The sequence below is a fragment of the Juglans microcarpa x Juglans regia genome, chromosome 3D (assembly GCF_004785595.1).
Source record: "Juglans microcarpa x Juglans regia isolate MS1-56 chromosome 3D, Jm3101_v1.0, whole genome shotgun sequence".
NCBI classification, from domain to species: domain Eukaryota; kingdom Viridiplantae; phylum Streptophyta; class Magnoliopsida; order Fagales; family Juglandaceae; genus Juglans; species Juglans microcarpa x Juglans regia.
In genome coordinates, this window is record NC_054598.1 from 11,071,417 (window position 1) to 11,084,339 (window position 12,923).

Sequence of the window (12,923 nt, forward strand, 5' to 3'; positions counted from 1 at the left end):
ATATACTTTACAATAAAACTATATTTATAATTTTATATATTTTTTGGTGCCACGTCATTAGACATTTATTTATCTTTATTTAAACAGAACTGCGAAAATGGGTCACGGGTAGGAATATGATGCGGCCAAAGAGGTGTAAAGACGAAGAAAAAGATGGGGGAGTGTTCAAACTTCACGGGCCAAATCTCCATGTCTATGACTATGTAAGTATTGAGAGATGATGTGTTGTGTAGTAGACTCTCTGACCTATATACAAATACAACACAAGTCTGTCCAAATTACATAACAACAAAAATCACGTTTTGTTCAAAGTTCAAACCTTATGCGAATTAAACAATTCCTCATTTTATTAATTTGATCCCCCTCATCTCTCTAGGAGACTCACCCATCCTCTTTTCTTTTATTATTATTATTATTATTATTAATTCTGTTTTCTTCTCTTGTGTTCCTACATGCAATCATAATGTTCCTCCTCTATTTAATTGATTAATATTTTTTATTTAAAAAAAAAAACAATTTTGTAAGCAACGACATGCACGTTTGACTGTTACTTTATCTTTAACGTATTCTTAGTTCTATTTTGTGGGCTAACACTTCTCCTATGCACAGTTTGGATACACAAAACCATTCAATCTCATTATTATAATTTTCTTAAATTTTTACATAAAATATAATAAACAATTCAACTTTTACAATTCATATAAGATGAGATGAGATGAGATGTTTTGTTGAAAGTTGAATAAAATATTGTTAGAATATAATTTTTATTTGAAATTTAAAAATTTTGAATTGTTTATTATATTTTGTGTGGGAGTTTGAAAAAGTTATAATAATTATATAATATGAGATGATATGAAATAATTTGATTTTGTATAACCAAATCAGGCCTTAAAATTATATAATTATATACTAATGTAAGTCATTACATTCTGAGATTTTATGGACTTTTTTAAGATTTAAAACCACAAAAAAGTTTTGCATTATCGACACTTAGGATCTACCCAATACTGCAACTGTTTATTAGGGATCGTGGATGATATTTTGATATTAAATAAATAAATAAAAACTTATATGAACTGTAAGTAATATCTTGAGAAAAATTTATTTTTCTTATTAAACGATCTAGACTTATAACATTTCAATTTTTTATGAAGAGATTGATTTTCTTGTAGAGAAAACCATCTTCTACTTGACACGTTTTGCTGCGTGTACTTAAGTTGCAAGTCTTCACACTAGAAATCAAATATATATATATATATATATATATATATAATATATGGGGTGAAAATTCACACGAATAATAATAAATATTAAAAATTTTGTATTTTTTACTTAATCTACACGCGAATAATATTAAAATTTGTTTAATAATGAGATGAATTGGATTGAAAGCATTTTTCAATCTAAACTAAGCTTAAAGGACGGTGCATTTCTTCGGTCATTCCATTTGGTCTATTTAGCATCTTTTAATATTAAATATCTAATAAATATTATAAATCTCATTAGATGTGTTTATCTTTATAGATTTTTTTTATATCTTCTTATTTTAATTGTAGTTGAACGAATATGTTATTTAATAGTTGAAGGTGAAATATTTATCAATCTTGATAATTCTCAAAACAGTTGAGAATATATATTTCTTTCATTTCCATCAGTATGAAATTTGTTACAATGCTTTTAATCAGTTTAATTTAAGATTTTCATCATATATAGTCGATCTGTCAATAGTTATTAAAACCTTAATTGAAACTCCGTCATTTGATTCAAAATTATTTAGGGATATGATTGACTTTTTTAAAATATTTTTAAATTAAATATTTTTTACAATTTGAATAAAGATAAATGAAGTATATGAATTTCTCTATATCAAATATTATCAATGAAGAGGAATTCTATGCATAAAATACTTTTTACTTTCACATCTCATACTTATAAATTTTTTATAAGGTGTGAGGGCGTTTTCATAAGACGTGAGATTATTTTTTATAAAATATAAAGTGTGAGATAATGAATATTAACTGATGTATAAAATTTTTCTATTTATAAATATTATAACCTTCAATATTTAATATATTAGAGTTTACAGTTTATTCTTGTTTATTTTGAAATATATTTTAATAAAAAAAATTATAGGTTATCTTGATCCGACTAATCCTAAGGGGTAGTCAGCTGGTCCGTCCTTAAGTTTGTTATCTAATAATCACTAGTTCGAGTTTCATTAGGATCATTGGAGGTTTACATGATCGTTAACTTCAGATTCTTATGAAATTAATCGAGATATGTGCAAACTGATCCAGATATCCACGAATATAAAAATAAGAAAAATTTAATTATAAGTGATTCTGTGTACTAATATATACATCTATTTAATAATACGTAGATTGATACGTAAACTTGATTATATATAGTAAAACTTTTTTCGTACAGAACAGAAAAAATATAAAGTTGTACAACAGAATGTGCGTTGGTTATGACCGTCAGATTCGATCATGAAACCGAACAACAGTACCGTCCTGTGGAAATCGACGGTTGTACGAAGATATAGGGTCAACGTAATAAGAAAATAGGTGGGGTTGGAATGCGTGATATAATAGCAGCAGCAGCATTTGAATCCATTAATTACTGTGAAGAAACGACACGGAGAGAGGTCCAAAATATTAATAAATGCAGTTCAACTACCTTGTCAGACCTACATTACAAAAAAAAAAAAAAAAAAAACTAATTTAAGTACTGTCTCAATTATATCATTTTATATTTATTTATTTTTTAATTTCATTTTATCATTTTATAAGTTTTTTTTCTTCTTCTAATCTATCATTTTATAAGTTAGATAAAGTAAAATATGATGTTATTATAAATTTAGTTAAAGTTTTTTTTTTAATTCATAATATTTTATAATTTGAAAAATATAGAGTAGACACTCAATAACATTAAGCCTTATTCAGATAATGAGATGAGATGGAATAATTTTAAATAAAAGTTAAAAATTAAATAAAATATTATTAAAATATTAATTATTATTATTATTGTTGTTTTAAAATTTAAAAAAGTTAAATTGAGATTTGAAAAAATTAAATTTTTTATTATATTTTGTATGAAGATTTGAAAATGTTATAATGATGAGATGAAGTGATTTTTCAATCCAAATGAGACTTTATTTAGGCCCGTTTAGATACAAAAACTGTTTCATTTCATCTAATTTTATCATTACAACTTTCTTAAATTTCAACACAAAATATAATAAACAATTTAATTTTTTCAAATTTCAAAATAATAATAATATTAAAAAATAATATTCTAACAATATTTTATTCAATTCATCTAAACTATCTTATCTCATTTTACTTAATATGTGAATAATATAGACTCTAATACTAAAACAAATAGATAAATCTACTTATTGCATCTAGAAATTTATTAAAGAACCTAATAAAAAAAAAAACCACACAAGCTCTTGAAATTGAGAAAATATTTAGCTTTGCTACAAAGTTTATTATTCAAGTGTTACTATTTTCTTCTTAAAAATATATTTAATTGAATTTCTATTCTCATACACTCTTGTAATCTCCAAATTTGTGGATCTCCAGGAGAATCAAACTGAATGATGGTTGAAATGGGATTATTTTTCTCATTATTGAGAAGTGCAATATATGCTGGAAAATAAACACTAAAGTCCAGTTTCTTTCTGACAAGAAAATGCTAAAATGCAAGTTCACAAGGTTTCAGAAACCCTATACGGTCCCTACACTACACACACCAGACACCATGGATAGCCAACTCACCATCTTTGTTATGTCACTCTCTCTGAGCAATTTGTTAAAGAGGGTTTGGGGCTGGCTCCCCACATTGCCAACAGGTCAGATGGCTCGAGAGCCTCGTTTGCCTATTGAGTTCGAGAAACCATTTATATAAATTTTAAATAGATAAATTAATATAAATTCTTATAAAAAAGTAAATTTTAATTAAAAAAATATAATTTTTTTTATTATTAATGAGACCTATTTTTTTTTATAAAAGATTTATGTAAAATTTGTCTATTTAAGATTTGTATATAATATTACTCTTTTAGTTTTACTTAAAGGAATTTCTTACCATGACCATGGATTTTAGCTTAGGAAAATGATAAACTTTGTGTATGGCAACTTTGTTTATGAGCTATTTCTTCGTATTTTAACATTATGTTAGACATTGTGACCTCTATATACCGAGTTTCGACCAAAACAAAACAAAAAACAAAAGAAAAGATGTATCATTTTGGTTTTTAGTCGGACTAGGCAACACCTTTTTGACTTTTATTATCATTGTATCTTGAAATTTCTTCTATGAAATAATTAGTCAATTCATGGTCTTTTGCTTTGATGCCAAGTTAGTACCCACTAATACATATTCTAAATCATGTTTACCTCTGTCTTACTGCACTAATTTCAGTACATAAAGTGCAAGTAAGGGAAGAAGACTCGCTGAAAGGTTGATCCTTGATAGGTGTCTTTTTAAGCAAGTCTCCAAGGACCCATTTTCTTTTTCCCTTCTCAACCAGATGAAAGAGTGATTTTGCCCAAAAGTGAGTGCTATGCATTTTATCCATGGAAAGAGATTAAAAGGAAGAAATTAAACCAATATCAACCTATATAATGGTGACATATAGGCAAAGAGTCTGAGCCCGATGACCAGGCATCAGCCACCCCAACCTTTAATTGAAAGAACAGCTATATTTTCCAAAGAACAACATTCTTCCCCAAGTGGGAGAGAAATACTGTTATGTTTGGATGTTAAGATAATCTCAAATGGTCTGAGTTAATATGTAAATAGATTTTGTAAATCTCATTGAGATGCATATGAATGTAAATAAGTTGTAATATATGTTTGAACGTATGAAGCGAGTTGAGATGTGTTTTAACTTTTTATGAAAAATTAAAAAAATAATGAGTTTTATCAATAATTAGTTTGAGATAAATTGAGATGATTTCATCTTTCAAATACAACTTAAAAATAGGATTTTTTTCTCCAAAATTTTCAAAGGGAATTTCAGATTAAACAGCAAGCTTTTCAGGTAATGATAGATACAGCGCTCAAATGGAGAAATGCCAGTATGGCTGAGGGGTCGTAATTCGTATAGTTAGAATTGCCTTGTATGGTTCCTCACTGTTTTTTTCTTTCCATTGGGTAAGTGCCAACCGTGTTATTCCTTTCAACATAAGACAGTTCGGTTATATTTTAAATCGTAAAGCGTAACCCCTCCTCTAATACAAAGGATAAGTACAAGCATATGCACAGAGAGAAGAGAGAGAGTGAGAGAGAGCGCAAAGGGTTTGAAAAAGCTAGGGTTGTTGGCAAATGGCAATGACAAAAGGAGAACCAAACAACTGTCTGTTCCACTGGCCTGTGTGACACATGATTTGCCCATGGAAAAAGGTAACGCTAGAAACAAGGAAAAAGTAAAAGGAAGTTGCAAGGGTGTAATTATAGGCATGAAAAGAAAACCAGAGTCTCTCTCTCTTGCAGCCACAGATCTATGCCCAAGTAAAAAGTTTGCAAGAACCAACAAAAACCCAAACCAAGCGAATTTTTTCTCACCTCCCATGGCCTGAGGCTCTGATTGAGTGAACCAGACAAAGTTTCCTCACTGTCCCATTCCCCTTCACACCCACTACTACCCCATACCAGTTATGTCTCTAAGCTCAAGCTTCTCTTTGTTGATGCCTTTTCTCCTACATTTTTATCTCTGATTACACCCCCCGCCCCCACCATCGTTTGATTAGTTTCCACAGTGAATCAGTGATCTTCATCTTTCCTGGAAAATGAGGGAAGTGGAAGAAAATAAGTAAAACCCAAACAAGAAAGGGAGAAACCCAGGTCCTTCTTTTTCTTGCATTATTTTTCTGGTCCACTGCCTGCTGAGTGTAAAATGAGGAAGCATGGATGGCAACTTCCCTACCACCCTCTCCAGGTTTTGATCTAAAAATTTTAACTTTTTTCCTTTGTGAGTTGTGGGAGTGTTTTTCCACTTTCGTTCAGAATTTTGATTTCAGTGTGCTTATTTTATATTTGTGAAGGTGGTAGCTGTTGCTGTGTTTCTGGCATTGGGGTTTGCTTTCTTTGTGTTCTTTGCTCCTTTTGTTGGGAAGAAACTGTTGCAGTATATTGTGATGGGTCTCTACACTCCTCTTGTAAGCCATTTTTATTTATATCACTGCCTTTAATGTGTTCTTCTTTTTTACCCTTTTGGATGGTTGAAAAAAATGAGATCTGTGATTCATCTGCTTGTTAGCTTCTCACTCATGTATTTGTTTATAAAGGAGATTATTCTTTCTCCCAGCTCGGTTTATTTTCCTTTCTAATTTTGTTCCCAATGTAATCTTTGTCGAATCTCTCCATTCATCCTCTAAAGTATGTATCTTGCTCGACTTTTATTTGATCAGAGTAAATATCTTGCTCGACTTTTACCCTCGTACCGTGCCTTTTAGGAGCTATTACATAATCTCAAATTTGATCAAATAGAGGAATAGAACTCTAACTCGAGCATAATTTTGAGTTTCTTCTGTTACGTCTTATTGTCTTCTTGACGCGAGGACCTATATAATGCAGCGGAAAGTATTCACTTACAAGCATTTCTAGGTAGAATCGTCAGCATGCTCAAATATTTAACAATTCATGATATTTTTGTTGCATTAATATTTCATTTAGAAGTAGAATTCTCGTTGTTCTGTGTTTTTTTTTTTTTTTTTCCTGAAATCCCCTTTCAAATACCGATTAACATTTCAGATGTTATTGTTGTAATTTGAGTGGTAAAATTTGAAAAATAAATCACATTATGCCTAGTGAACGCTATATGGGAGCTAAAAAGCTTTTATTTCAGGAAACGTAAGATTATATGATAATTAAGCCCTCAAAACAACCTTTCATAATTTCACAGATACATGCCAGAGGTTTCCAATTGTAATTGGCTTATAGGATGCACTGCAGCTTCAAACAACCACATGGCCCAGCAATAAACTGTCCAACGAGTTGTCATTATAGCAATTTGGTCCAGTCTGTCCCCACAAATTGTTGATACAAACAAATAATTTCTCGACATCTAATATGACATAGCCTAGAACTGTACAATTTGGCTGATAATTAGGGAAGCAAGGCAATCCTTTGAACTCGTGTCTTTATCTTATGCATGTTTCTTTTTTTGTTTAAGGTGGTATGTTTTTTTCATGAAATATTATGGGGAGTCAATTGAATTTTATCCTTTTGAGTGGTTTTGAAGTAGTAGTAGATATACCTACTGATAGGTGGTTTACCGGGCAAGTAAAAATAGCTAGTAAATGCATTAATATTCTCAATAACAGAAAGTTAGGTAACTCCAAGTGGTGCTGAATTCTAAAGTGCATTTGTTGGATATCATGTTGTATATGCTTGCTATTTCCAAGTACAAATATCCAGGGTTTAATCTTTCCACAAGTTGGAGTGTTGGACTAAATGTGAGTTAGTGAGATAAGTGCTGTTGTCAGTACTATTTTTTTTTCTTTTAGATCATTTGACACTCAATGCTCTCTCAAAGAAATTTCAGTGACATCTTTCATTTTTAGATCACATGTGTCTTCGGCCTATATATTTGGTGTGCGGCAGCTGATCCTGCAGACCCTGGGGTTTTTAAGTCCAAAAAATACCTAAATATCCCAGACCATGAAAAGCATTCAAGACCAAGGGATTCTAAATTAGGTGGTGAATCAACTTCTTCCATAGTTGATGCTAATGCTGCAACAGATGGGGGAAAACCTCTGGATAAGGATGTAGTGGACAAAGATGCTGCTTCAAAAGAGCATATTACTAAAATTGAGAAGAATGCATCCTCAAAGCATTCGTCTTGTTTCTCATTGGCTTGCTTTCCCTGTGCTTTTATCTGCAACCGCTGCAGCTCAAGTGAGGAGTCTTCTGAACAACAAATGAGTGAAGAAGGCATGTTCTACTGCAGTTTGTGTGAAGTAGAGGTGAGTAGACGCATTTGAAGTGAGAAAAAGCTTAAAACTTCCCTTCAAAAATATTTTATGTGCTAATTCATAATGAAAAAATGATAGTTATCATTTCAATGGCATGGCATGTGCAAGTTGGCCTTGCTGTTTACAGATTCCACCATGTACATCTCTTGCTTTGAAAAGTGAAATGTTTTGCTATCATCCACAGTAAACATGCCATTGAACACAAGTTGATTGTATCCATCTGATAATTGCTTCTAAGATTTACTGTTGGAATTTTTCCTTTGATACTTGATGAATTTTATGAGATTCAAATTGTTTTTTGGATGTAGGTTTTCAAGTACAGTAAGCACTGTCGAGTTTGTGATAAATGTGTTGACCGCTTTGATCATCATTGCAGGGTATAAAAAGTCTTGAATTGTTAAAATTTTTCTCTCTTGTTCTTTGATAATTCTCCTAATTCCTCTTATTTTTAATCTTGTTTTTTGTAGTGGCTTAACAACTGTATAGGCAGAAAGAACTATCGACAATTTTTCACCCTAATGGTTACCTCTCTTCTCTTGGTAAGCATGAGCTTCCATGCATTTTCTTTTAACCCTATTGAACCTTTACCAACCACTCTAGATTATTTCCGTAGCTCATCTAGGTCAAAGAATGCTCTTAGCCTCGCTTCTAGCCTTGTGCAAGCATCCCTGATCCTCACTAATTTTTTTGAGTAAAAAATTTTAGGGGCAAAACCCTATAGTTATCAAGGAAACCAGGCATCAAGGGGCCATCCTCACTATTGTAAAGCTGTGAGTAATATGAAATGTTTTATGTCAGCATCCTGACATGCTATATTACCTATCTGGTTTTATCATCCTTTCATGGAAGAAATTTACCATTTGTATTAAAAAACCAATAAACAGTGAACATTTCTTTTAGTTCCTAGAATTCACCATTCACTCGGCGAAGTGCTTGTTGCCAAAGCTGTTTAGCTTCCATAAATATTTAGTCTTTGGATCAATCGTTGTGTTCTTGAACCATACCTTATGCCATCTCTTTCACCCTTCCTGAATTTGCTATTACAATTCCCTCAAGCTTCGTGCCAGGACCTGAAGATCACCCCAGAGTAAGCATTTTATTTTCAAGTCATTTTCATTTTAATTGATTATTGACAGGTATATACATGGTTTGTCCACCTTGGGCTTGAGATTGCAGCTTATTTTACAATGGTCGACTGGAATCCTTGTGCTTATCTGCTGTTTTCTTGAGAGGAAGCGGTTCTCTGCAGATATCTCTGCCAAGTTGGGGAGCAGTTTCTCTTTGGTGCCTTTTGTTATTGTAGTGGTGAGTGCTCTGCTAACTTTCTATATCTTTTTTAACAATTTATCTTTCTATTACTGTTTTTGTCCACTTGTGCCTTATGGTACTCGATATTTTATTTTTGTGGACTCAAATGAGTAACTGGGACAAGAAAATTCATTGATAGCTTGTTTCTATCGGTGGTTGTTTCTGTTCTCAAATTAACTCTTAAGTTAACTTTTCGTAGGCAGTCTGCACCATGTTGGCCATGATTGCTACATTACCACTCGCTCAGCTTTTCTTCTTTCACATCCTCCTCATAAAGAAGGTACAATTGCAACCTGTCTTACGCATCATTATGAGATATACAATTTCAACACTAGCCCTATCTTACTTTATTTGGGCTTGATAAATCCATTTATTGACTAGCGTTTATTCTTATTTACTTGTTTTAGTCATGCATTTTATTGTTGTACATGAATCAAACAGTCTCTTTTTTCATATGTCATCTCACTCCCTTGGGCAGTATCCCACCAATTCAGAAGTTAAATCAGCTAATTTAATTTCTGCATTGGACAGGGAATCACTACATATGATTACATCATAGCTCTGAGGGAGCAGGAGCAAGAGCAACAAGGAGTTGGAGTTCAGCAGAGTCCCCAAATGTCTCCTGCGAGCTCACTTACTGGATTAAGCAGTGCAAGCTCCTTTACAACTTTCCACCGTGGCGCATGGTGCACACCCCCACGCCTATTTCTTGAAGACCAGGTAATTTTGACTGATCTTCGGTTTTTTGGAGATAGTAGTTCCTTGGAGATAACTCTTTGCTTTTCTAGTTTGGTGTATCTGATGTACAACCCTGGTATACTTGGATAGTGCCTTTTCAATCATTAATAAAATTAATCTTACTCATAAAAGGGTAGTTACTTGGAGAGTCTGCCTCTTAGATTGGCAGCACTGTCCTGGCAATTGGCTTGTCATCTCCCAAATGATGAATCTGTCCTGTTCATGCGTATATTTGTATTTCTTTCATATCTGATTGCCTTGGTAATGTCGCTAACGGGAACAAGAACGATGGAAGTAAGGCAGTCTGGGCTGCTTACAATTTATCTCACCAACTAAAATGTAGCATACTAGAACTTCTTGGGTGGTATATTGCCTATAATTATGCATCAACATTCTTTGTGTATGCCTCAGGGATTAAATAATTTATATGCATCTATGAAGCAAGTACTCCAAAATCCCTAGATTATTGGTGTTCAACATGCATCAGACATGGATACAGCTCAGACACGGTTGGATCCATGCCTGGCAATTAAAAAATTTTCTTGAATGTGGACTCTCTGTTGACTTTGTTGAAGTTTGTGTAATGGAATTATGCTGGGGTGGAAGGATGGTTTTTGTCATTATACTTGGCTACATTGATGCCTGTTTATTTGTGCTCTAAATGTCATTTGGTGAGTATGAATGTATATCGTTACCATATATGAATGTATATCATTACCATATATGTATATTTTTTAAATTACCTTATTTCTTATTTATTTTTTGAAATCTAAAAATATTCTAGAATAGATCTTCAAATGCATATTTATTATTTAATTAATTCATGCAGCCGTCGTATTGTGATCTAGTTTTCAAGAATAACTGTATTTTCATCTGTATCGCCAGGATGCACATTTCTGTAGCATTTAAATGAACCACTATCTGTTAGAAATTTAGAATGTGCTAAAATTGTCAGAATGTTGAGTTATATATGATTTCCGAAGTCACTTATAATCTTCTAGTTGTGGGTTATGCATTATGCACTTTGTTAGCTGTCTCATCTTTTGGGCACACTGCGTAAGTATTTGCAATCTTTTGTGACTTTTGGGAGGTTTATTATCTGGTCACACAAATCATATGGTTCTGTTTGTCAATGCTGCCATAATTTCTGTATTTTTTGCAGTTTGACGTTGTTCCTCCAGAAACTGTATCTGTGAGTTCGTTCGGGAAAAAGATGGTGGGAGAGGAACCAATGAAGAAAAAAAACCCTGGGGCTGTGAAGATCAGTCCGTGGACATTAGCACGATTAAATGGAGAAGAGGTTTCAAAGGCAGCTGCTGAGGCAAGAAAAAAATCCAAAATCTTGCAGCCTGTACTCAGACGGGATGCCCCTTTCGGACTAGAACCCGAAAGTAGCTTTGGCAGCAGTGGCCGTCGAATGGTCCCGAGGCCTGAGAGTAATAGAAAGCGAGCAAATAAGCGGGTGCGCCTCCCAGCTGACTTACCGCTTGGGCCCCTGCCAACAGTTTCTGTTAAAGCAGTCGAGAAAGGTTTCAATGAGACATCAACTAGTCTGGCCCCTCTTCAGCTTGAAGCACGCAGTGCTTTCCAAACAAGCAGAGCAATGTCAAGCTCGGCTGGGATAGTTTCTTCTTCTCCTGAGAGTAGTTTAGACTCACCTGACATTCATCCATTCCGTTCTTCATCGGTTGCTGAAGAGGCGAGGCGGCTGACAGGTCTGCCTACCATTGGTGCAGTTGCTCAGGGGGTAATCCCGCTGTCAAGGTCTACCAGTGATGGTTATGAAGCTTCCGGTGGGGAAGATAGTGACCGAGTTCCTTCCAGAATTGTGCAGAGGTCAACAAACTGGAGTAACCTTCTCTTCAGCTCTGGTCATGATGAGAGGGTTATTAAAATGAATGCTTCATCTTCTACCCAGGCTTACAATAGAAAGCTTTGACCAATTATGAATTTATGAAGTTTCAATCATTTTGATTCCTTGAAGGGGAATAGTTCAACATTCTTTCATTTATTGGCCAAGGTGTTTCAAGCTCCAAGTGACAGACTGCTTTGCCAAAGTGAATTGGTAATGAGCTTTGAGATCTCCGAATCAGGGTGCTTCATGGGGAGGACATCGATGAGGCTGTACAGAAATATTAAAATTTGAGTTCTACCAAGATGAATATGCTTTGTATTTTGCTTGAGCTTCATTGCTTTGTCTGGTGGGTTTCAGGGATTGACAACATCGTGAGTTTGCTGTATACTGCTTACGATACTCCATTTGTCATCCTTGTGTGGTTTTTGTTAGAAATCAATTCCTCTTGGATGGCTTTTGTTCAACTTTTTACTGTTACTAACAATTCTCTTGACAGACTAAAAAATTTCGTGTTTCCATTGCTATATATCTCGATCGTTTCACGCTTTCTGCAATTGCTAGTCTTTGCAGGCTGCAATCAAAGTCTGCTTGTTTAAATGTTAAAGAGTCTGTATAATCTCTGGATCTGTTATGAATGATGAATCACTTCATATGCATGTATATACAAAACATGCATAGAATCTTGTCAGTCACCACATTGTGGCAAAACAGATCTCTAACTTCTCCTATCGTGAATGCAGCGTAATGCTGAGAAACTTTAAAAGCAAGTTAGAAACCAAGAGTATGGTAGAAAAGTAGGGGCTCTCCGGCGGTTATTCATAATCAAAGCCAGGTCGCTGGTTCTGGATCCGGAAAGAGGTTGTGGCCTTGGAGAAAAGCCTGCAAATCTCTTAAAACGTTTAAGACTAACCTTAGAACTAGACAACTATTCTACTTAAGATAAAATGAGATGAGATGTTTTTAGTTGAAAGTTGAATAAAATATTATTAGAATATTATTTTTTAATATTATTATTGTTTTGGAATTCGAAAAAGTTG

At 33.4% G+C, this 12,923-nt stretch overlaps 1 protein-coding gene across 1 annotated transcript; it reads left to right on the top strand.

The window, feature by feature from the left end:
* The first annotated feature begins 5,247 nt into the window (after nt 1-5,247).
* Nucleotides 5,248-12,407, top strand: LOC121254660 (probable protein S-acyltransferase 22). The gene is made up of 9 exons (XM_041154780.1): nt 5,248-5,947; nt 6,054-6,167; nt 7,575-7,976; nt 8,294-8,362; nt 8,453-8,524; nt 9,162-9,290; nt 9,493-9,573; nt 9,825-10,013; nt 11,194-12,407. The coding sequence occupies exons 1-9, from the start codon at nt 5,906-5,908 to the stop codon at nt 11,968-11,970; spliced, it is 1,875 nt and encodes a 624-aa protein (XP_041010714.1). The 5' UTR covers nt 5,248-5,905; the 3' UTR covers nt 11,971-12,407.
* Nucleotides 12,408-12,923: the final 516 nt, after the last annotated feature.

What these genes read in the sequence shown, in the direction of transcription:
- LOC121254660 (XM_041154780.1), top strand. Translation starts at nt 5,906, where the DNA reads ATGAGGAAGCATGGATGGCAACTTCCCTACCACCCTCTCCAG. An exon ending in TTCCCTACCACCCTCTCCAG is followed by an intron (nt 5,948 to 6,053) that starts GTTTTGATCTAA and finishes ATATTTGTGAAG; the next exon opens with GTGGTAGCTGTTGCTGTGTT. An exon ending in TGCCTTTTGTTATTGTAGTG is followed by an intron (nt 9,291 to 9,492) that starts GTGAGTGCTCTG and finishes AACTTTTCGTAG; the next exon opens with GCAGTCTGCACCATGTTGGC.